The 24,976-nt window shown below is 38.9% G+C and overlaps 1 protein-coding gene across 3 annotated transcripts in view; it reads left to right on the top strand.

Annotated features, from left to right (window-relative positions):
- Window positions 1–1,533: 1,533 nt before the first annotated feature.
- The window catches only part of ARFGEF1 (ARF guanine nucleotide exchange factor 1), a 145,856-nt gene continuing 122,413 nt past the window's right edge, over window positions 1,534–24,976 (top strand). For 2 of the 3 annotated variants that reach the window (XM_068526261.1, XM_068526263.1), the window contains exon 1: window positions 1,534–2,271. In XM_068526261.1, coding sequence (XP_068382362.1) covers window positions 2,148–2,271 — 124 coding nt within the window. In that variant the 5' untranslated portion in view covers window positions 1,534–2,147. The remainder of the gene's footprint in view (window positions 2,272–24,976) is intronic. The other variant, XM_068526260.1, reaches the window with a different exon arrangement.

Genomic DNA, 24,976 nt, shown 5'->3' with positions numbered 1-24,976 from the left:
AGCTGCTAAACATAACTCAAGTATACTTTGCCCGTGTAAAGTCCAAAGCAAGTATTGGGTGACTCTCCATCAAGTGGTAATTCAGGGACCTAGGCTCCTTCTAACCTGTGGCTCTGCCATCTTCAGCATGTGGCCACAGAATGGAAAGAGTATGGAAGACAGCTTGTGGAAGATTTTTTTTTTTTCTTTAATGAGCTAAATCTGGATGGCTACACTTAACTGCAAGGGAGACAAGGGAACACAGTGTATCTCTGTACTGAGGAAGAAGAGTAAATAGATTCAGTGATCAGCTAGCACCTTCCACAGTACCCAGCACAAAACTGGCATTACAAAGAAACAAAAATAAATTAGAAATGGAGCTTGTTCTCATTTTATAATCTATGAGAATGTACACAGAAATCAATATTATGTCTGATCTAGTATACTGAACCTCTAACTTCCAGGAATCTAGAAATAGTCTCTAGAGTAAAATTAATTTATTTATAGATTTGCTTCTCAGCACAAGAAAGTTTAAAAAATTAATCTACTAGTCCTCTTTAATTCAGGATCACCTTAAAGGTTTCCATTTTTATTTCCCATGGTTTTTAGCCTGTCCCAAATCTCACAGCCTCTCCATTCTTGAGTTTAGATGGTTGCATTAGGACAAATCCATAGTCAAGGCAACAGAATGGATCAGAACAGTGAGCGACATATTCCAACAATTTGGGATCTAGTGTTGATAGAGGCACACAGTAGCTTTGAACTTGTAAAGATGTGCAACCTAGCTAGATCACCATGTAAATAAATTCTATGCATATATTTTAATGGTATTCTTTGTAATTTTCTGCTCTGAATGAAACACTGTAGAAATCTAAATTATTCTTTGGTATCAAAGCAGACACACGGTCACATGTGTGTCTGCGGTAATCTGTACTTAAAGCTTTTCCATTCTGAAACTGGTTTTCATGTCCCGGACCGAATCTTAGTATTAAAGGCACAGAAACACAGAGCTCTAAGGGACCTCATCAATCAGAAGCATTCATCTGTTTGCTTAACTTTAGTATCAATTCAGAAGAGATCTGAAATCTAGCGTTTACCGATGTATCCTACAGAGATGAAAAAGTGAAACATTCCTGAATCCGTGTCAAATCGGTTTTACTCTTCCCAAGAGAGAATCCTGAGGCAGTCGACGGGCACGGTCCTGGAGAGCAGTTTCGTGCAGTTGGTAATTAGAGTCGAGCGCAGCAGGTGGAAACAGTGCGGCTGAGCGCGGGCCATGCGGGTGTTTCCACGCCCCCTGGAGCGGAAGGGGCTGCGCACCCACCTACGGGATCTCCAGAAAGTCGGAGAAGCTGCTGTACCGTAGCCAGGAGTCCCGTTCACTCGGCGGGAGTAGCGGTCCCGGGCAAGTCCTGGGTTCCAAAGCGCAGCCGCCCGGAAGAGCCCGAAGGGCCGGGCGCGGCGCCGCAGGACGCCCGCCACGCCCCACGCCGCCCTGCAGGCGAACGCGGGAGGCAACAAGGCCCCGCCGGGCCGCCGTAGCGCTGCGGGCTCGAGCCGCTCCTGCCGCGCCGCCCTCCGCCCCCTGCCTCCCGACGCCGCGGCAGCTCTGGGCAGCCAACGCCGCCGCTGCCGCCGCCGCCGTTTCCTCCTCTGCAGCCGTTCGGCCGCTGCGTGACGCGTCGTTTCCTCCCAACATGGCGGCCGGGGCAGGTCGGCGGTGATGGAGGCCAGTCCGCGGCCACGGCGGGTGCTAATCCCCACAGTAGCCAGGGCAGCCCTGCTCTCGCCGGGCCTCTAAGCCGCCGCCTCGTCCCTTGGCCCCGGGCTGACGGCCACCGGGCTGGGCTCCCTCTCCGCCCCCGGGCCGGAGGGGCGAGTGAGGGGGGTGGCCGGGAAGCGACCCCCGGGCCGGGAGAAGCGGAGGTCCCACGGGCGCGGCCCTCCAGGGGCGGCCCCTCGGGGGGCGGCGAAGACCTCTGCGGCCCTCACCCGCACCGCAGCCGGCCCGGCTCGCCTGCCCCTTCCTGATCCAGCGGCTGCCCTCCACGCCTCCTCTCCTCCACCCGCTCTCCTTTCTCTCGGTTCTTCCTCCTCCTCCCCCCGCCCCCCCTTCCAGCCGCTGGGAGCCGCGGGTCGGACGAGCCGCCGCCTCCTTCTCTGCGTCCATGTATGAGGGGAAGAAGACGAAGAACATGTTTCTGACCCGGGCCCTGGAGAAGATTTTGGCCGACAAGGAAGTGAAAAAGGCGCATCACTCCCAGCTGCGCAAAGCGTGCGAGGTGGCGTTAGGTGAGCGGGGAGGGGGCCCGAGGGATGGGGGAGGGTACCACGGGGGGGGGTCGCCGGGGGCTCGCCTTGGGCCGGCGCCGCTGACCTCGGGGAGCCCTGGCGAAGCTCTGGGCTGCCTGGCTGGAGTTGACAGTAACTCGGCTAGATGTGGGGCAGAGGCAGGGTGGAGGAGGAAGGGCAGTTCGCTGGGCTCGGGGAACGCGGCAGGGCTGGGGGTCGGTTTGAGAACATGGGAAGATTTTGTTGGTGGACCGTGCGGTGCGGACAGGATATCACCCTTTGTGATGAAGCAGGAGTTGTCGTTTATTCGCTTGGAAAATTGAGGTGGAGCTGATTTGTCGAGATTGGGCGTGGGAAGGGTTTCGTATCGTAATTTCAATAACTTTTCGTTTGGCGTGGTACTTTGGGAAGAAAGGCTGAAGTTGTTCCCTTGTTGACAGTCTTGAGAAGGGGTTTGCGGGAGGTGCCGCCTGTTCTGACATCTCTCCGCTTCCGCCACGGGAAAAACAGGGAGTAATGTTGTATCCGACTGGGCACCCTGGAAGAACAAGACCTAAGGTTAAGGGGAGGGGGTGATAAGATACAAGCGGGGAAAGGAAAAGACCTTTAGATACGCTGGCTTTAGTGACAAGGAAGGGAGGGTTTGAAACAGGGAGAATGAAGAAGACAATGACACCCACCAGCCACATGTCTGGACCGTGGCAGCTGCTCTCAGGCTTGAGTTGTGATTTATAGTTCAGACGAAAGAGATCTAGTGTCATGAAGCCCCTAGCAGGGTAAATCCAGACAATACCTACGGCGAGGACAGGCAGATGAAGAATTGTTACGGGGGGACCACTGATGGATCTGTTGCATCCATCAAGGACGAAATCGTTTAAGGAGAGACGAGGACGTTAAACACAAAGATGAATTCCTAATGCTTGCGCTTTAGTTTGTAGCACTGGAAATAGATTACATCAAATTGACTTGAGAAAACGAAGCTTGTTAAATGGGCTTTGGAAAAAAGCATTTTTGAAGGGGAAGAAAATCCAGAATAACTTGGATGTATGCTAAAGTAAAGGGTCAAGACAGCTTAAAAGCAACTTTGCCTTTTAATTTTTAAAATAAATAGAATTTATAACTTGCTATAATAAGCTATACTGTTTCTTCCTTTTTTGGATCTATCGAAGAAATTACAATTTTTTTGAATTTTATGTATAATGAGTTTAAGTTTAGTTTTTTACCCTTCATTGATCACAAGTTCACCTTTTGTTATTCTTGAAGCTAGCGAAAGACTGTTTCAGGTGTATGAGAGGATGTTGTACAGAAGTAAAAATTGAATTATATCTGGGTCCTGAAAGGAATAATTATTAACTTGGGGCAGGATGAGGGAAGGAGTGATTTTTGGAATTTTTAAAACAATTGTTATGTGTAGGTTTATGAATAACTTGCAGGTTAAAGAACTTAAGAGTTCAAACAAAAGTTTTAGTTTTTGAGACCAGATTTTCTGTATTAAAATATACTTTTAATATACTAATGACAAGTATTAGACTGAGGAAATGGAGTGTGGTGTGTGTGTATCTATCTATCTATTTATCCATATATATATATATATATATTTTTTTTTTTTTTTCCCCTCTCCAAAATGCTAATGTAAGTATTTTTAAATGGAGAGCTCACTGGAAGGAGAATCTGGGATCCTGACTTTAAATCACAGTTCTGTTACATTGCAGTATAGTCAAGTCCCTGGGCCTTAGTTTCCTTCTCTGTAAAATTAGGATGTTGAACTTTGATTGTAAGGTTACGTCCCCTCTAATGTGCCATGAATGTGAACACACCGTTCTATTAAGTTGTGCATTGAGAGTATTCCTGCCACTCTTGATTGGCATCTTGAGAGGGCTTAGCTTGATCCTTGCTATTTCTAGACATAGGGACTACTTGGTAGTGTGTGTGCCAACTGTACCAAGATTGTCTGTTTTAGATTTTGCCACTCTTTACTTTTTTGCCCCTTCCATATAGTTAGCAGAAGCTTATTATGAGGAATGTGTCTATCCAGGCAGGGACTAGGCACCAGAGTACTTTCTTTACTTGAGATGTTTAGGGCTTTTTCCCCACATTTCATACTTATATTTAGTCTCCTATAAAATCTCATTGAGCAATCTCATGGTAATTAATCCCTGATGACCTTTGTTTCTTCCCTTCTAGTCATACAACTACATTATCACCCAAACATAATTCCAAAGGGATAACCCTTTTCATCTTTGCAGAAAGCATAATGTCTTGTAGTAGATGGTATCCCCAAATGTATCCCTGGAAACTATTATAGACCTCCCTTTTCCTTTTCACTATTGAGACCTGGGCCAAGCCCACTTTGTTTTCTTGATAATCTATATGGCTATCAAGCTGGATGGGAAAGTAAACTGGAATGGCCTGGTTGGGTCATCCCTGATCTCTAGCTTATGAGTGGGTAGGAGTTGGCTGGAAGTGGTAGAGAGGTGGGTGTTGTTATAACCCTTCTAAATACACTTTGTAAATGACCCTTCTAAATATACCTGTCTGCATTTATTCCCTGCACCCCCTCCCCGCATTTTTATTGAGCACCTACCATGTGGCTGAAGGGAGATAGACAGTAAACAAGAAAATACATAGTATTTTTATATTCAGACTTTTAATCCTTTTGTGTTTTAAAATCATTTTATGGGTGTGTGAGTAGATTTCAGACCACTGGTATTCAAAATTAATTCAGTTACCTTTTAACAAAACGGCCTATTATAAATCAGTTTTCTGTAAATTATACTCATGAAATTACAGTTCATCTCATATTCTTAAGAAAACTGTATTTTTTTTTTAAAGTATAGCTTTTAGGAAACCTTATCTAGATTAGGGGGGATTTTACTTTATTAAAACAAAGCCCAATCTCAAAAGCACCACATAAAGGAACTCTTTTCTTCACAAAAAGAAAAATAATGAAACCTTAAAAGCAGATTATTGAAAACTTTTGTTAAATTATCTTACATTTCAGACTTTATTTTGAAATAAAGAATGGTTAAAAAAAAAAGAAAAAGAAAAGAAAACCCCTCACACCTATATTGTTCAATCGTTGTGAAGTCCACAGGCCCAGGAACAGCTCCAGGTTGCCCTCTCTTGGTATCTGCCCCACTACAGCGCTCTGCAGCAACCACTGAACTCTGCAGAGTGAGGACCTCTAGGCTGCCCTAGCTTAGCTTGATCCATTCCTGCTCTCTAGAATCCTGAATTAAAAATAGTCCGGCCATCTGCTGGCAGATGAGACAACAGCTGAGCTATTTTTAGCTTTAAAGAATTTAGGATTGTTGAGGGATTGGGCTTGAAGGTAGCATTGTTTGTCTCACAGGGGAGGGGAGGGTGCAGTTGGGCCATATTCCAATCAGGCCTCTTAAGTTTCAAGAGTTTCTTTGATGTTAGGGCTACCACTAGTTCAGCTTTTGCCTCTAACATCAGATATCTATGAAGATATCCTGCAGATGTTAGGATGAATGAGTTCAAGGTTGGAAACTGGCACTGATAGAGAATAGGAGTGAAAGGGGTGACCAGAAGAAGGTTTTAGAGGCAAGGGAGGCATGCAGAGGCAGAGATAAGGGTGGGTTCCCTGCAGAGATATGGGAGAATGATTGAGAAAAAGAGGAATTGTTAGGGAAGTAATTTTTGCATCAGACAGGGTGTGAATTTGTGTTCATCATGTTCTAAAGTGATTCTACTGTTTTACTTTTTTTATATAAGTCTGTTATCTATACTTAGTCTCCTCCAGAAATGTAAATAAAATATTTAGGCTAAAAACTTACAGAACTTGCTTCCTTCTGCCCCTCCAATCTCACCCTTGTTTTGGTTACTGGTGTTATAAAAAGATTGTATGGGTGGAGGGGAAATTATTTGAGTGCTTTTTTTGACCCCAGTTTTATGCTCCTTCTGGTAATATTATTAATTTTTGTCACTCTTGACCATTTACCAGAAAAAAAAAAAAAAGACTCTCAAATAATGCCCTGCCAACAATTAATTATTTTAATTATAATTTAATACCATTAACAAGTTTCTTTTTAAACCTTCCTTGATATCTAAAGTAAAAGGTGTTTTCAGTAAGTCAGGCTGCTGGAATTTTTGAGATAGCTAGGAAAGAAGGGCTTAATGAATGAAATGACTGAAAGAAAGATTCTGTTAGGTTTGAGTTAAAAAAATAAGTTTGGGTATATTCTTTTCCATTGTGGAGATTTATACTGCACATTACCATAATTAAGATTCTGAAGAGTTTTCTATGAAAAAGAAAGTGCTCAGTTTTGCCTAACGAAGTTTTTCCTAAGTTTATTTGACCCTTTTTTCAGTGTCTGTTAACACCTAGGAAACATTGTTCCTTGGAATTTACTTTGGGGCACTGTTCAAAGGAAAGACAGACAAAGCAGATACAATAGCCCTAACTACTGATGAAACCATTCTTGAGAAGAGTCATTGGGTTTTTGGAAAGCAAGAGCCCTGTTGACAGTGTGGGAAGGAGAAAGTCAGAAATGAGGTGTAGTTGGACAGAGTGGTATCAAGCTCAGAGGACTGTTTGCTCTCTCGCTCTTTCTTTCCCATCCCATCTAATGGCAGGCAACTGCTTGTCTCTCCTGATGGTGTTTAAGTTTTAGAGAAACTTCTGTTGGTAATTGTTTTTTCAAACCAGAATAAAAATGTATTGTGAATGGGAAGTAATTTGGGGGGATTATTTCTCATAATATTCCTCACAAAATGGAGGAGGGTATATCTGAAAAAGGAAAATACATGAACAAATTATTGTTGCCTTTCAAAATTAGGTATATTCTTCATTCAGATACTTGTTGAACTAGTATGTGCCAGATACTATTTCAGCACTGGGCATGCAACAGTGAGACAAATATGCTTTCATGGAACTTATTTTCTAGTTTGTTGAGGCTGACAGTAAAAAGCAAATTAATATATTGTCAGATTGTTATTATCTGAAGAAATAGTTCAGAAGGGTAAAGGGAGAATGACCAGGAGTGCAACTTTAGGTAGGATTGTCAGGGAACAGCTTTCCATGATGTGACATTTCAGCAGAGAAGTGACAAAAGAGAGAGATTCAGCCTTTCAAAACCCTGGATGAAACAGAGGGAACAGCAGGACAAGTGTGTGCTTGGTACCTTACAGGATGGAAGGAAGCTTGTGTGACTGGGGGAGAGTGACAAGGAGGGGGTAGGAGAAGAGGACAACTTTGGATTTTATTGCATCTGGAAGTCACTGGAGAGTTTTACAGGGAGTGACAAAGCAGATTTACATTTTAAAAGGCTCACTTGGGCCAGAGATGTTGGTGATTTAGAGTTTCCTGGTGGTGGAGGTGATGATTGGTTGCATTTGGAATATACTTTAAAGGAGTCAACAGGATTTGCTGATGGGTTGGTTGCATGACAACAATCGTAGCCAGAGCTACAAGGTTGTTGGAGAAGGCATCCACTATGATGGAGAACACCAGGAGAGAAACAGCCTTTGGGAAAAAAGTTTATATAGTAAAACATTTTCATTCAACCCTTTATATGTATTTTAGAATTTTTTTAATGATAGAATTTCCTGCTGATGTAATAGGATATTTTCAGAGAAAAGGACACAAATTTATTTATTTATTTATTTATTTATTTATTTATTTATGGCTGTGTTGGGTCTTCGTTTCTGTGTGAGGGCTTTCTCTAGTTGCGGCAAGTGGGGGCCACTCTTCATCGCGGTGCGTGGGCCTCTCACTATCGCGGCCTCTCTTGTTGTGGAGCACAGGCTCCAGACGCGCAGGCTCAGTAATTGTGGCTCACGGGCCTAGTTGCTTCGCGGCATGTGGGATCTTCCCAGACCAGGGCTCGAACCCGTGTCCCCTGCATTAGCAGGCAGATTCTCAACCACTGCGCCACCAGGGAAGCCCCAAGGACACAATTTAAATGATAGGACATATTCTACTGAGAAGGCACAAAACCATTTCAAATTTGAGTTGTCATTTTTTTTCAGTGAGGTTTTTTCCTGAGAATGAGCCTTTCGCATAGTTTCAATTACAGTAAACAATTGATCTGGTCCCTTTCTGGGACAGGATCTTTGCAAATGTTATTAATTAAGGATCTCGAGATGAATTCATCTTGGATTTAAGGGTAGGTCCTAAATCCAGTGACTGGTGTGTTATATGTAGAGAAAGGGACACAGAGACACACAAAGGAAGAAAGCCAGGTGAAAATGGAGGCAGGCAGAGACTGGAGTTATGTTGCCATAAGCCAAGAAACACCAGGTGTCACCAGAACCTAGGACAGGGCAAGGAAGTATTCTTCCCTGGAGCCTTCAGTGGTAGTATGGCTCTAACACCTTGAATCCAGACTTTGGGCCTCCAGATCTGTGAGAGACTGAATTTCTCATGTTTTAAACCACCATGTTTGTGGTAGTTTGTTTAAGCAGCCCTAGGAAACTAGTAACAGTTCCCTTTATCTTAACTTTTCAGACCCAGTTTGATATGTCTGAGTTTCCATTGTTAGAGCACAGCATCATATACTTGAACAGTGGGGATTGTGGGGCACCCACCCTCCCAGCAGCTGAAAATCCGAGCATAACTTTACAGCCGGCCCCCATCATCAGTGGTTCTGCATCCTTGGGTTCAGCCAGTCTTGGATCATGTAGTACTGTAGCGTTTATTAAAGAAAATCCGCATGTAAGTGGACCCCTGCAGCTCAAACCCATGTTGTTCAAGTGTCAACTATACATGTTTAAACAGTCAAATACTGTCTTTGGCTGGTCTCTGTTTTATAAATCTAGAAAGGAGTTATTCTGAGGCTTTAGTGTTCATGAATCTTGAGAAACCTCTTTAAAAAAAGAGTCATGAGCCCAAGTATTTAAAAGGTTTGTGTTCCACTTTTGATATTTTTGTCTTGCTTAGATTAAGACTTGATACAACAACATGAGCCTAAGAGCCTATGTTATCTTCTCATTCAGGCAAGGTTGTGAAAAGCAATTTTTTAAAGTTTTTCATACCACAGTATTACCTCTGGAATTATATTTAGAAAACTCCATGTGGGACAGTTCATTTTTCTCTCTCAACTTGAATCCAACAAGGTATACAGTGAGAATTCACTAATCAGCTGTTTAATAACCCTCATCTATGTATACCTTGCTAAGAAATTAAATAATAAATATATAAGCAAACAAAGTAGGTATCATGAAAACCAAGCAATATATATTTAGAGGAGAGTCCTCATGCCTTTACTCAGTTTACTTTTAATTACACATAAGTCCAATAAATTTGGCAGTTTTTAAATTTTTTTAAATAAACAAATCCTTTTCTTCAGACCATTTTCAAAAGTAAAACTAGGGAGAAAAATCACCCATGACAATGGAGAGATAACCATTGTTACCTTTGTTAAAAAAAAAAAAACTTCATTGAAATTATAATCTACAGTCTATAAAATATGCCCATTTTAAATGTAATAATTTTTACTGAGTTTCACTGAGTTGTGCAGCCATCACCATAATCCAGTTTTAGAACATTTCCATCACCCCAGTAAGAGCCCTAGTGCCCATTTACAATTAACCCCTGTTGCCGTACCCAGCTCCAGGCATCCACTAATCTACTTTCTGTGTCTTTATTTGCCTTTTCTGGACATTTCATATAACTATACGTCATACAAGTGTGGTCTTTTGTGTCTGACTTCACTCAGCATAATGTTTTTGAGGTTCATTCATGTTGTAGCACGTACCAATATTTCATTTCTTTTTATTGCTGAATAGTATTCCATAATGTGGATTTGCCATGTTTTGCTTATCTGTTCACAGTTGATGGGCATTTGGGTTGAATGAACAGTGCTGCTATGAATATTTGTGTATAAGTCTTTATGTGGGCCTAATTTTTTATTTCTTATGGAAACCTAGGAGTGGAATTCCTGGGTCATATGATAACTTTTTGTTTAACTTTTTAAGAAACTAAGTTGTTTTCCAAAGTGGCTACACCATTTGGGTTTCTCATACATCCTTGCCAGTCAGCATTTGTTATTGTCTGTGTTTTTGGTGATAACTTTTTGTTTAACTTTTTAAGAAACTAAGTTGTTTTCCAAAGTGGCTACACCATTTGGGTTTCTCATACATCCTTGCCAGTCAGCATTTGTTATTGTCTGTGTTTTTGGTTTTAGCCATCGTAGTTAATAGGAAGTGTTATTTCATTGAAACACTGTTAGCTTTTTTTTTTAATTTTTATTTATTTATTTATGTATGTATGTATGTATGTATGTATTTATGGCTGTGTTGGGTCTTCGTTTCTGTGCGAGGGCTTTCTCTAGTTGCGGCAAGCGGGGGCCACTCTTCATCGCGGTGCGCGGCCTCTCGTTGCGGAGCACAGGCTCCAGACGCGCAGGCTCAGCAATTGTGGCTCACAGGCCTAGTCGCTCCACGGCATGTGGGATCTTCCCAGACCACGGCTCGAACCCGTGTCCCCTGCATTGACAGGCAGATTCTCAACCACTGCGCCACCAGGGAAGCCCCACTGTTAGCTTTTTGAAGCATTTTTTCCAGACTTTATTCTATACACATTCACATGAACAGATGTATTCTTCCAAAAATTGAGCTGTTTAATTTGAGGCAATAATAGGAGGAAAAGGAATAACTAACATTTATTGAGTGTTTACTGTATTCCAAGTTCTTTGCCAATTAAATACTTCATTGGCTATATCTCAGTTAGTTGTCAAAACAACCCTATGTGCTTAGGTGCTATTATTCTCTGCATTTTGCAAATGAAGAAACTGAGGTTTAGAGCTGTGTTTGGCAGCATTGGAATATGCCTTTTGGCTTAATTTGGCTGTCCTGAACCGTACCCTTAATCACAAAACTGTTTACAAGTAACAAATTACAAAACGGGAAACGAGGGCATCCATAGAAAGAAAGGTACTGCTAAGAAAAGATAAAGGGCAAAATACATAATAGACAAAAACAGTCAACCAACAGCAATATATGAAAATACTGCTCTGTACACTTCAGTGACTCTTGAGGGTGTTTATGTGCGCTTATAATGGCATCCCTGTGTCCATCATGCGGAAGATCTTTTCATTCTGTGTTTTGCCTAAAAAGTCAGGCAGATTCATGTGTATTTTTCTGTCTTTCTAAGATTTTTAACAAAATTTTAAAGTAAGATTTTTATTTCAGCCATTTGGAAAATTCAACTGTCGTGTGACTCCCAAGGATTCTGGATAGGCTAGCTTTTACTGTACATGTACTCCTAACCCTTTACAAATACTCTCACTTGCTTTCTATCTTAGTATTTATAGCATTTCAAATCATTTTAAGAATTGAAATAAAAACCAAATCTTATTAAAATGTCATCTTATGGGAAATTACAAATAAGACTTTACCTAAAAATAACTGGTGGTATATCTCAGTGGCTTCTTTTATAAGTGTATAAATATAATTATTGTGTAATTGTCATAATTTTCACTTGTATGGTCTCATTATTGTGTCACACGCATTTTCTTATATGTTATATCTATGTATCTTCCTATCTAGCATTTTAATAAGGTGTCATTTGTTTAAATGTTTTTGAGTTTGGGAGCATTTACATTTAAATTTTGCTGCACAGATTTTTCTTTTATTAATCACTGTAAAATTCATTGAGTGTTATGTATGCAGAATTATTTAAACCTTAAGATGGAGCTTACTGGGTTAGAGTATGGTCATTTACGGTTCTCATTCCTTAGGCAAAATTGCCATAAATACACCTGTGCTGGGTACAGCTATACAGCACAGTATGAGGAAAATAAGCATATTCACTCTCTTTAGATTATTGGTTTTGATCCGTTTTTAATGTAACCATTCTTTTTCATCGTTCCTTTGCACTTTTTTTTTCTTCTCTGTTCTAAAAGTAGGAATCAAATACATAAAAACTGCCCTTTATAGTTAGGGTAGATATATTTTTGTTTTCTGTAAATCTTTTTTTTTTTAAATTTATTTAATTAATTAATTTATTTATTATCTTCGGCTGTGTTGGGTCTTTGTTGCTGCGCATGGGTTTTCTCTAGTTGTGGCGAGCGGGGGCTACTCTTCGTTGCGGTGCACGGGCTTCTCATTGTGGTGGCTTCTCTTGTTGTGGAGCATGGGCTCTAGGTGCGTGGGCTTCATTAGTTGCAGCACGCGGGCTCAGTAGTTGTGGCTCATGGGCTGTAGAGCACAGGTTCAGTAGTTGTGGCGCACAGGCTTAGTTGCTCTGCGGCATGTGGGATCTTCCTGGACCAGGGTTCGAACCCGTATCCCCTGCATTGGCAGGCGGATTCTTAACCACTGTGCCACCAGGGAAGCCCGCTGTAAATCTTATTAATTGATATTTTCCTTCAGATTTATTAGGGTATAATGCGTTATGTATTTAATAAGTTCACTTTCTCTCTTAGAATTGATAGGTGTTGAAAAGCAATTATTAAGTAAGTTAAAAATGTGTTTTATCACATCTTATTCCATCAGTCATTCTGTTTAGTGCTTTAACATTGTATCAGATAGGATTGACTAGTGCTCATTGCCCTTTACATATTTTTTTGTAATGTTGCTTGATTCTTTTTCCAAATAATTTTAGGATTTTCTTTTATATTCTCTAATGCTTTCTTTTATATTCTCTTAGCAACTTATTCACTTAAACGGCATTTCTTACCTTTTATTCTTATATATCAGATATAAAGTGTTGTAGTTGGGAATAAGTTGATTATTTTGTTTCATCAATTTTGTTGGGTTAATTCTTACATGATAATTGAGAATGTGTTTAATGCAGTGATAATCAAAAGCTTATGTGTAATTTCTAATGTGCTTGTATCTTTAGAAGTGAAAATGGAACACATGCATCTTATAGTAATAGTGAAGAACAGGAATAAGTTTTAGTATGTTTGATATCAGTTAATAATTAAGTTAACAATTAATTGTTAATAATTTTAGCTTTTAAAGTATATACCAGTTCTGAAATGGGTATTTTATAATGATTAGAGAACAGAAGTTTTATAGTGAATGCTAACTGTCTACAGATATTTTGCCAGAAGAGACTGGACAGAAATTAAACTTATCAATACATTATCAAAATGTACTTTTTTCCTAAATGCAGTGATGAATCCATGTGTTTGAATATATGAAGTGAAAGTATTTTATTCTCTCTGTTCCCACACCCAACCCCCAGTTTTATGGCTTTTGAAGAAGACTTGAATGGCTAATTAGAAGGAAACGTACTTTTGTTAGTAATATGTAGCATATGCTTCCTTAAAAAGTCAACGAATATGCCAAATTGTACTTTATCAAGCTTTTTTATATGGTTATATCTTCTTGAGTTGTTTTCCTTTTGAAACAGTTAAAACAAAGATTGTTTCAGTTCTTTAATTTTCTTTTACATTGCAAAAAGCACACTTGATTAGGTGATTAATATGCCCCAATCTGGTTCCCCATAAAAAAGTGGGGCATTCAAATCATAACCATTATCATTCTTTTTGTTTGGTTGGTTTTTGTTGTTTTGAATGAAAAATGTCTTTTTCTGTTTTATTACTAAATTAAAATTATATTTATGATACTGAACAGTTTTAGATTTTATGTCAAATTGAATATCTCTTGTTTTGTTTTTTTTAATACTCCCCCAAATGGTTTCTACTGATTTGGTCTTACTGAAGTTTTCTATTTTTAACATTTCTTAAGGTTATATAATCTTTCATTAATAACAAACAAGGAGCTTTGTTTGACTTTGCCGTTTATGCATGCCTACTGCTATTCTGTGTAATGAAGATATCTATCTCTCACTAGTTTGCTTGACTAAAACTTCTTAATGTAAAGATTTTGGTGATTCAGTAAATTAATGTCCCCAAATATTTTGTCTAGGATAGTCACTGTTAATAATTTGGCTTTCCAGAACATGGGTAAGAAAATGAAAATCTTTGAGTTTGGACATTAAATGTCAGGAAATGTTTGCTTTTCCTCAGTTTTTCCATTTTTTAAAACTTTTAATTTTTATCCTGAATTTTTCCTCTAAAAAAATTATCAGAATATTTCAGTTCCCTTTTTTGGGGGGAACCATTCCTTTTTTGTTCATTTCCTAACCCTACCTAATTCTCCTTATCTCCCTTCCTTTCTCCTTTTCAAACCCTCAGAATCTGTTAGCATTGATGTATGAAAACATTCTTGATTCATAAAGACAAATTTTAAAGCAATGGAGATGATTTTTAAATAATCACTGGGTAACCTGACATCTGGTTAACAACCCTTGATGTGACCTCCCAAATGACCACTAACTTGCAGAAATGGAAGAAAATATACTATGTTGTGGAAAATCATCTTAATGACAGTCTGTTACTATACCCAGGAGGAAAGAGCAAAGCTAAAAGAATGAAAGAAAAGAGGCAGATATGGAGGTCAAAAAACAAAACTATTCCACATGGATAATTCCTTTTCCTAAACATAAAACAAGAAAATTAAAAATTGTGAACAAAGCAATAATCAAAGACATGCTGAAGAAAACTTCTGCACTGAAAAACACCTGTGTATGAAAACTGCTATATTCCAGGAAGGAAAAAAACTCAATGTAAAGAGACTCATACAAGTCTCAGTTTAGCAATATTATTTTAAATTAAAGATGTTTTAAAATCCCGTGGTTTTCTAGACAGAGAAAATAAGCTTCCAAAGAAGGAATTGTAAGTGTTTGTTAAGATTGCAAGTTCAGCCTAGGTAAACCTAAGTAATAGGAATTTGCTGAAAATGATAGAACAGCAACTCTGCTAGTAAACTCAGACATTACTGTTTTACATGTTTGTTTTTATAAAATCTGTGTCTTACTCCACCTCTCTTTCTTTTTATTTTATAATTTTATTTATTTTTATTTTTGGCTGTGTTGGGTCTTCGTTGCTGCGCATGGGCTTGCGCTAGTTGAGGCGAGCAGGGGCTACTCTTCGTTGCGGTGCGTGGGCTTCTTATTGCGGTGGCTTCTCTTTCTTGCAGAGCACAGGCTCTAGGCACGTGGGCTTCAGTAGCTGTGGCAGGCGGGCTTCAGTAGTTGTGGCTCGTGGGCTCTAGAGCGCAGGCTCAGTAGTTGTGACACACGGGATTAGTTGCTCCGCAGCATGTGGGATCTTCCCGGACCAGGGATCGAACCCGTGTCCCCTGCATTGTCAGGCAGATTTTTAACCACTGCGCCACCAGGGAAGTCCCTCTCTTTCTTTTTTTTTCCCTCTCCTTCCCGTCTCCTTCATCTATCCACTCCTTTCTCTCATTCCCTTTATCTCAAACTTTACTTCTAAAAAATTGTTAGAAAATAACGATATATGTTGTGAAGATAGATGTACAAATTTATTCATCATTGTGCTTTTTTCTAAAAAAACATTTTATTGGCGTATAGTGTATAGTACAATGTTGTGTTGGTTTCTGCTGTACAGCAAAGTGAATCAGTTATACGTATACATATGATTCTTTTGCCATATAGGTCATTACAGAGTATTGAGTAGAGTTCCCTGTGCTAATACAGTAGGTCCTTATTTGTTATCTATTTTATATATAGTAGTGTGTATATGTCAAGCCCAATCTCCCAATTTATCCCTTCCCCGGTAATCATAAGCTTGTTTTTTACATCTGTGACTCTTATTTCTGTTTTGTAAATTAGTTCATTTGTACCATTTTTTTAGATTCCACATATAAGTGATATCATATGATATTTGTCTTTCTCTGACTTACTTCACTCAGCATGACAATCCTCGGTCTATCCATGTCACTGCAAATGGCATCATTTCGTTTTTTTTTATGGCTAATATTCCATTGCATATATGTACCACATCTTCTTTATCCATTCAGCCATTGCTGGCCATTTAGGTTGCTTCCATGTCCTGACTTTTATAAATAGTGCTGCAGTGATTGTTGGGGTGCATGTATCTTTTCAAATTATGGTTTTCTCTGGATATATGCCCAGGAGTGGGATTGCTGGATCACATGGTAGCTATATTTTTAGTTTCTTAAGGGACCTTCATACTGTTCTCTATAGTGGCTGTACAAATTTACATTCCCACCAACTATGTAGGAGGGTTTCTATTTCGCCACAACCTCTCCAGCATTTATTGTTGGTAGAATTTTTGATGATGGTCATTCTGACTGGTGTGAGGTGATACCTCATAGTAGTTTTTTTTTTTTCTTCTTACGTCTTTATTGAAGTATAATTGCTTTACAGTGTTGTGTTAGTTTCTGCTGTATAACAGAGTGAATCAGCTATACGTACATATATATCCCCATAGCCCCTCCCTCTTGCGTCTCCCTCCCACCCTCCCTATCCCACTCCTCTAGGTAGTCACAAACCACGGAGCTGATCTCCCTGTGCTATGGGGCTGCTTCCCACTAGCTATCTGTTTTACATTTGGTAGTATATATATGTCAGTGCCACTCTCTCACTTCGTCCCAGCTTACCCTTCCCCCTCCCCCTGTCCTCAAGTCCATTCTCTATGTCTGCGTCTTTATTCCTTTCCTGCCCCTAGGTTCTTCAGAACCTTTTTTTTTTTTTTTTTTTAGATTCCATATATATGTGTTAGCATACGGTATTTGTTTTTCTCTTTCTGACTTACTTCACTCTGTATGACAGACTCTAGGTCCATCCACCTCACTACAAATAACTCAGTTTCGTTTCTTTTTATGGCTGAGCAATATTCCATTGTATATATGTGCCACATCTTTTTTTTTTAACATCTTTATTGGAGTATAATTGCTTTACAATGGTGTGTTAGTTTCTGCTTTATAACAAAGTGAATCAGTTATACATATACATATGTTCCCATATCTCTTCCCTCTTGCATCTCCCTCCCTCCCACCCTCCCTATCCCACCCCTCTAGGTGGTCACAAAGCACAGAGCTGTTCTCCCTGTGCTATGAGGTTGCTTCCCACTAGCTATCTATTTTATGTTTGGTAGTGTATATATGTCCATGCCACTCTCTCACTTTGTCACATCTTACCCTTCCCCCTCCCCATATCCTCAAGTCCATTCTCTAGTAGGTCTGTGTCTTTATTCCCATCTTGCCACTAGGTTCTTCATGACCTTTTTTTATTCTTTTTTTTTCCCCTTAGAGTCCATATATATGTGTTAGCATACTGTATTTGTTTTTCTCTTTCTGACTTACTTCACTCTGTATGACAGACCCTAACTCCATCCACCTCACTACAAATAACTCAGTTTCGTTTCTTTTTATGCTGGGTAATATTCCATTGTATATATGTGCCACATCTTCTTTATGCATTCATCTGTCGATGGACACTTAGGTTGCTTCCATGACCTAGCTATTGTAAATAGAGCTGTAATGAACATTGTGGTACATGACTCTTTTTGAATTATGGTTTTCTCAGGGTATATGCCCAGTAATGGGATTGCTGGGTCATATGGTAGTTCTATTTTTAGATTTTTAAGGAACCTCCATACTGTTCTCCATAGTGGCTGTATCAATTTACATTCCCACCAACAGTGCAAGAGGGTTCCCTTTTCTCCACACCCTCTCCAGCATTTATTGTTTGTAGATTTTTTTGTGATGGCCGTTCTGACCGGTATGAGGTGATACCTCATTGTAGTTTTGATTTGCATTTCTCTAATGATTAGTGATGCTGAGCATCTTTTCATGTGCTTTTTGGCCATCTGTATGTCTTCTTTGGAGAAATGTCTGTTTGGTCTTCTGCCCATTTTTGGATTGGGTTGTTTGTTTTTTTTGATATGGAGCTGCATGAGCTTTTTGCATATTTTGGAGATTAATGTCTCGTCGGTCACATCATTTGCAAATATATTCTCCCATTCTGTGGGTTGTCTTTTCATTTTGTTTATGGTTTCCTTTGCTGTGCAAAAGCTTTGAAGTTTCATTAGGTCCCATTTGTTTATTTTTGTTTTTATTTTCATTAGGAGGTGGATCAAAAAAGATCTTGCTGTGATTTATGTCAGAGAGTGTTCTGCCTATGTTTTCCTCTAAAGAATTTCATAGTATCTAGCTTTACATTTAGGTCTTTAATCCATTTTGAGTTTATTTTTGTGTATGGTGTTAGGGAGTGTTCTAATTTCATTCTTTTACATGTAGCTGTCCAGTTTTTCCAGCACCACTTATTGAAGAGACTGTCTTTTCTCCATCACATATTCTTGCCTTGTTTGTCATAGATTAATTGACCATAGGTGTGTGGGTTCATTTCTGGACTCTCTGTTCTGTTCCGTTGATCTGTGTATCTGTTTTTGTGCCAGTACCATACTGTTTTGATTACTGTAGCTTGGTAGTATAATCTGAAGTCAGGGAGCCTGATTCCTCCAGCTCTGTTTTTCTTTCTCAAGATTGCTTTGGCTATTCGGGGTCTTTTGTGTTTCCATACAAATTTAAAAATTTTTTGTTCTAGTTCTGTGAAAAATGCCATTGGTAATTTGATAGGGATTGCATTGAATCTGTAGATTGCTTTAGGTGGTGTAGGTATTTTCACAGTATTGATTCTTCCAGTCCAGGAACATGGTATGTCTCTCCATCTGTGTCATCTTTGATATCTTTCATCAGTATCTTATAGTTTCCTGTATACAGCTTTTTTGTCTCCTTAGGTACATTTATTCCTAGGTATTTTATTCTTTTTGATTCGATGGTAAATGGGGTTGTTTCCTTAATTTCTCTTTATGATTTTTCGTTGTTTGTGTATAGGAATACCAGAAATTTCTGTGTATTAATTTTGTATCCTGCAACTTTACCAAATTCATTGATGAGCTCTAGTAGTTTTCTGGTAGCATCTTTAGGATTTTCTGTGTATAGTATCATGTCATCTGCAAACAGTGACAGTTTTACTTCTTTTCCAATTTGGATTCCCTTTATTTCTTTTTCTTCTGTGATTGCCATGGGTAGGAATTCCAAAACTATGTTGAATAAAAGTGACGAGAGTGGCCATTCTTGTCTGTTCCTGATCTTAGAGGAAATGCTTTCAGTATTTCACTGTTTTGAATGATGTTTGCTGTGGGTTTGTCATACATGGCCTTTATTATGTTGAGGTAGGTTCTTTCTATGCCTCCTTTTTGGAGTTTTTTTTTTTTTTTAATCATAAATGGGTGTTGAATTTTGTCAGAAGCTTTTTCTGCATCTATTGAGATGATCATATGGTTTTTATTCTCCTCTTTGTTAATGTAGTGTATCACATTGATTGATTTGCGTATGTTGAAGATTTCTTGCATCCCTGGGATAAATCCCACTTGATCATGGTGTATGATCCTTTTAATGTGTTGTTGGATTCTGTTTGCTAGTATTTTGTTGAGGATTTTTGTGTCTATGTTCATCAGTGATATTGGCCTGTAATTTTCTTTTTTTGTGATATCTTTGTCTGGTTTAGGTATCAGGGTGATGGTGGCCTCGTAGAATGTGCTTGGGAGAGTTCCTTCCTCTGCAGTTTTTTGGAAGAGTTTCTGAAGGATAGGGGTTAACTCTTCTCTAAATGTTTGGTAGAATTCACCTGTGAAGTCATCTGTTCCTGGACTTTTGTTTGTTGAAAGATTTTTAATCACAGTTTCAATTTCATTACTTGTGATTGGTCTGTTCATATTTTCTATTTCATCCTTGTTCAGTCTTGGAAAATTGTACCCCTGTAAGAATTTGTCCATTTCTTCCAGGTTGTCCATTTTATTGACGTGTAGTTGCTTGTAGTAGTCTCTTATGACCCTTTGTATTTCTGTGGTGTCCGTTGTAACTTCTCCTTTTCCATTTCTAATTTTATTGATTTGAGTCCTCTCCCTTTTTTTCTTGATGAGTCTGGCTAAAGGTTTTTCAGTTTTGTTTATCTTCTCAAAGAACCAGCTTTTAGTTTCATTGATCTTTGCTGTTCTTTTCTTCATCTCTATTTCTACTCCGATCTTTATGATTTCTTTCTGCTAACTTTGGGGTTTTTTTGTTCTTCTTTCTCTAACTGCTTTAGGTGTAAGCTTAGGTTGTTTATTGAGATGTTTCTTGTTTCTTGAGGTAGGATTGTATTGCTAGAAACTTCCCTCTTAGAACTGCTTTTGTTGCATTCCATAGGTTTTGGATCGTTGTGTTTTTGTTGTCATTTGCCTTTAGGTATTTTTTGATTTCCCCTGTGATTTCTTCAGTGGTCCACTGGTTGTTTAGTAACATATTGTTTGGTCCCCTGTGTTTGTGTTTTTTTTACAGTTTTTTTTCCTGTAATTGATTTTTTTTTTTAACTTTTATTTTTTAAATTTTATTTATTTTTTTTTTAAATTTATTATTATTTTTTTGGCTGCTTTGGGTTTTTGTTGCTGCACACGGGCTTTCTCTAATTGTGGCAAGCAGGGGCTACTCTTCGTTGCGGTGTGTGGGCTTCTCATTGAAGTAGCATCTCTTATTGTGGAGCACGGGCTCTAGGTGCATGGCTTCAGTAGTTGTGGTTCACGGGCTTAGTTGCTCTGCGGCATGTGGGATCTTCCCGGACCAGGGATCAAACACGTGTCCCCTGCATTGGCAGGCGGATTCTTAACCACTGCGCCACCAGGGAAGTCCCCTGAAATTGATTTCTAATCTGATAGCGTTGTGGTAGGAAAAGATGTTTATATGATTTCAATTTTCTTAAATTTACCAAGACTTGATTTGTCACCCAAGATGTGATCTGTCCTGGAGAATGTTCCATGTGCACTTGAGAAGGAAGTGTATTCTGCTACTTTCAGATTGAATGTCCTATAAGTATCAATTAAGTCTATCTGGTCTAATGTGTCATTTAAGGTTTGTGTTTCCGTATTGATTTTCCGTCTGGATGATCTGTTCCTTGGTGTAAGTGTGGTGTTAAAGTCCCCCACTATTATTGTGTTACTGTCAGTTTCCCCTTTTATGGCTGTTAGCATTTGCCTTACATAAAGAGGTTCTCCTATGTTGGGTGCATATATTATACTTATAATTGTTAATATCTTTTTCTTGGATTGAACCCTTGATCATTATGTAGTGTCCTTCCTTGTCTCTTATAACAGTCTTTATTTTAAAGTCTCTTTTGTCTGATATGAATAATGCTACTCCAGCTTTCTGTTGATTTCCATTTGCGTGGAATATCTTTTTCCATCCCTTCACTTTCAGTCTGTATGTGTCCCTAGGTCTGAAGTGGGTCTCTTTGTAGACAGCATATATATGGGTCTTGTTTTTTTTTTTTGTTTTTGTTTTTATACACATCACTTTATACGTGTCAATCCCAATCGCCCAATTCAGCACACCACCATCCCCACCCCACCGCAGTTTTCCCCCCTTGGTGTCCATACGTTTGTTCTCTACATCTGTGTCTCAACTTCTGCCCTGCAACCTGGTTCATCTGTACCATTTTTCTAGGTTCCACATATATGCGTTAATATACGATATTTGTTTTTCTCTTTCCAACTTACTTCACTCTGTATGACAGTCTCTAGATCCATCCAAGTTTCAACAAATGACTCAATTTCGTTCCTTTTTATGGCTGAGTAATATTCCATTGTATATATGTACCACAACTTCTTTATCCATTCCTCTGTTGATGGGCATTTAGGTTGCTTCCATGACCTGGCTATTGTAAATAGTGCTGCAATGAACATTCGGGTGCATGTGTCTTTTTGAATTATGGTTTTCTCTGGGTATATGCCCAGTAGTGGGATTGCTGGGTCATATGGTAATTCTATTTTTAGTTTTTTAAGGAATCTCCATATTGTTCTCCATAGTGGCTGTATCAATTTACATTCCCACCAGCAGTGCAGGAGGGTTCCCTTTTCTCCACACCCTCTCCAGCATTTGTTGTTTGTAGATTTTCTGATGATGCCCATTCTAACTGGTGGGAGGTGATACCTCATTGTAGTTTTGATTTGCATTTCTCTAATCATTAGTGATGTTGAGCATCTTTTCATGTGCTTCATGGCCGTCTGTATGTCTTCTTTGGACAAATGTCTATTTAGGTCTTCTGCCCATTTTTGGATTGGGGTGTTTGTTTCTTTAATATTGAGCTGAATGAGCTGTTTATATATTTTAGAGATTAATCCTTTGTCCGTTGATTCGTTTGCAGATATTTTCTCCCATTCTGAGGGTTGTCTTTCGTCTTCTTTATGGTTTCCTTTGCTGTGCAAAAGCTTTGAAGTTTCATTAGGTCCCATTTGTGTATTTTTGTTTTCATTTCCATTACTCTAGGAGGTGGATCAAAAAAGATCTTGCTGTGATTTATATCAGAGAGTGTTCTTCCTATGTTTTCCTCTAAGAGTTTTATAGTGTCCAGTCTTACATTTAGGTCTCGTATCCATTTTGAGTTTATTTTTGTGTACGGTGTTAGGGAGTATTCTAATTTCATTCTTTTACACGTAGCTGTCCAGTTTTCCCAGCACCACTTATTAAAGAGACTGTCTTTTCTCCATTGTATATCCTTGCCTCCTTTGTCATAGATTAGTTGACCATAGGTGTGTGGGTTTATCTCTGGGCTTTCTATCTTGTTCCATTGATCTATGTTTCTGTTTTTGTGCCAGTACCATATTGTGTTGATTACTGTAGCTTTGTAGTATAGTCTGAAGTCAGGGAGTCTGATTCCTCCAGCTCCGTTTTTTTCCCTCAAGACTGCTTTGGCTATTCGGGGTCTTTTGTGTCTCCATACAAATTTTAAGATGATTTGTTCAGGTTCTGTGAAAAATGCCATTGGTAATTTGATAGGGATTGCGTTGAATCTGTAGATTGCTTTGGGTAGTATAGTCATTTTCACAACGTTGATTCTTCTAATCCAAGAATATGGTGTATCTCTCCATCTATTTGTATCATCTTTAATTTCTTTCATCAGTGTCTTATAGTTTTCTGCATACAGGTATTTTGTCTCCCTAGGTAGGTTTATTCCTAGGTATTTTATTCTTTTTGTTGCAATGGTAAATGGGAGTGTTTCCTTAATTTCTCTTTCAGATTTTTCATCATTAGTGTATAGGAATGCAAGAGATTTCTGTGTATTAATTTTGTATCCTGCAACTTTACCAAATTCATTAATTAGCTCTAGCAGTTTTCTGGTGGCAGTTTTAGGATTCTCTATGTATAGTATCATGTCATCTGCAAACAGTGACAGTTTTACTTCTTCTTTTCCAATTTGTATTCCTTTTATTTCTTTTTCTTCTCTGATTGCCGTGGCTAGGACTTCCAGAACTATGTTGAATAATAGTGGTGAGAGTGGACATCCTTGTCTCGTTCCTGATCTTAGAGGAAATGCTTTCAGTTTTTCACCATTGAGAATGATGTTTGCTGTGGGTTTGTCATAAATGGCCTTTATTATGTTGAGGTAGGTTCCCTTATGCCCACTTTCTGGAGAGTTTTTATCATAAATGGGTGTTGAATTTTGTTAAAAGCTTTTTCTGCATCTATTGAGATGATGATGTGGTTTTTATTCTTCAGTTTGTTAATATGGTGTATCACATTGATTGATTTGCGTATATTGAAGAATCCTTGCATCCCTGGGATAAATCCCACTTGATCGTGGTGTATGATCCTTTTAATGTGTTGTTGGATTCTGTTTGCTAGTATTTTGTTGAGGATTTTTGCATCTATATTTATCAGTGATATTGGTTTGTAATTTTCTTTTTTTGTAGTGTCTTTGTCTGGTTTTGGTATCAGGGTGATGGTGGCCTCATAGAATGAGTTTGGGAGTGTTCCGTCCTCTGCAGTTTTTTGGAAGAGTTTGAGAAGGATGGGTGTTAGCTCTTCTCTAAATGTTTGATAGAATTCACCTGTGAAGCCATCTGGTCCTGGACTTTTGTTTGTTGGAAGATTTTTAATCACAGTTTCAATTTCATTACTTGTGATTGGTCTGTTCCTATTTTGTGTTTCTTCCTCGTTCAGTCTTGGAAGGTTATGCCTGTCTGAGAATTTGTCCATTTCTTCCAGGTTGTCCATTTTATTGGCATAGAGTTGCTTGTAGTAGTCTCTTAGGATGCTTTGTATTTCTGCGGTGTCTGTTGTAACTTCTCCTTTTTCATTTCTGATTTTATTGATTTGAGTCCTCTCCCTCTTTTTCTTGATGAGTCTGGCTAATGGCTTATCAATTTTGTTTATCTTCTCAAAGAACCAGCTTTTAGTTTTATTGATCTTTGCTATTGTTTTCTTTGTTTCTATTTCATTTATTTCTGCTCTGATCTTTATGATTTCTTTCCTTCTGCTAACTTTGGGTTTTGTTTGTTCTTCTTTCTCTAATTTCTTTAGGTGTAAGGTTAGATTGTTTACTTGAGATTTTTCTTGTTTCTTTAGGTAGGCTTGTATAGCTATAAACTTCCCTCTTAGAACTGCTTTTGCTGCATCCCATAGGTTTTGGGTCGTCGTGTTTTCATTGTCATTTGTCTCTAGGTATTTTTTTATTTCCTCTTTGATTTCTTCAGTGATCTCTTGGTTATTTAGTAACGTATTGTTTAGCCTCCATGTGTTTGTCTTTTTTACGTTTTTTTCCCTGTAATTCATTTCTAATCTCATAGCGTTGTGGTCAGAAAAGATGCTTGATATGATTTCAATTTTCTTAAATTTACTGAGGCTTGATTTGTGACCCAAGATGTGATCTATCCTGGAGAATGTTCCGTGCGCACTTGAGAAGAACGTGTAATCTGCTGTTTTTGGATGGTATGTCCTATAAATATCAATTAAATCTATCTGGTCTATTTTGTCATTTACAGCTTCTGTTTCCTTATTTATTTTCATTTTGGATGATCTGTCCATTGGTGTAAGTGAGGTGTTAAAGTCCCCACTATTATTGTGTTACTGTCAGTTTCCT

Source organism: Eschrichtius robustus, chromosome 17 (assembly GCF_028021215.1).
Source record: "Eschrichtius robustus isolate mEscRob2 chromosome 17, mEscRob2.pri, whole genome shotgun sequence".
Classification (NCBI taxonomy): domain Eukaryota; kingdom Metazoa; phylum Chordata; class Mammalia; order Artiodactyla; family Eschrichtiidae; genus Eschrichtius; species Eschrichtius robustus.
The sequence above is the reverse complement of the archived record's forward strand: the minus strand, read 5'-3'. Positions and strand labels throughout refer to the sequence as shown.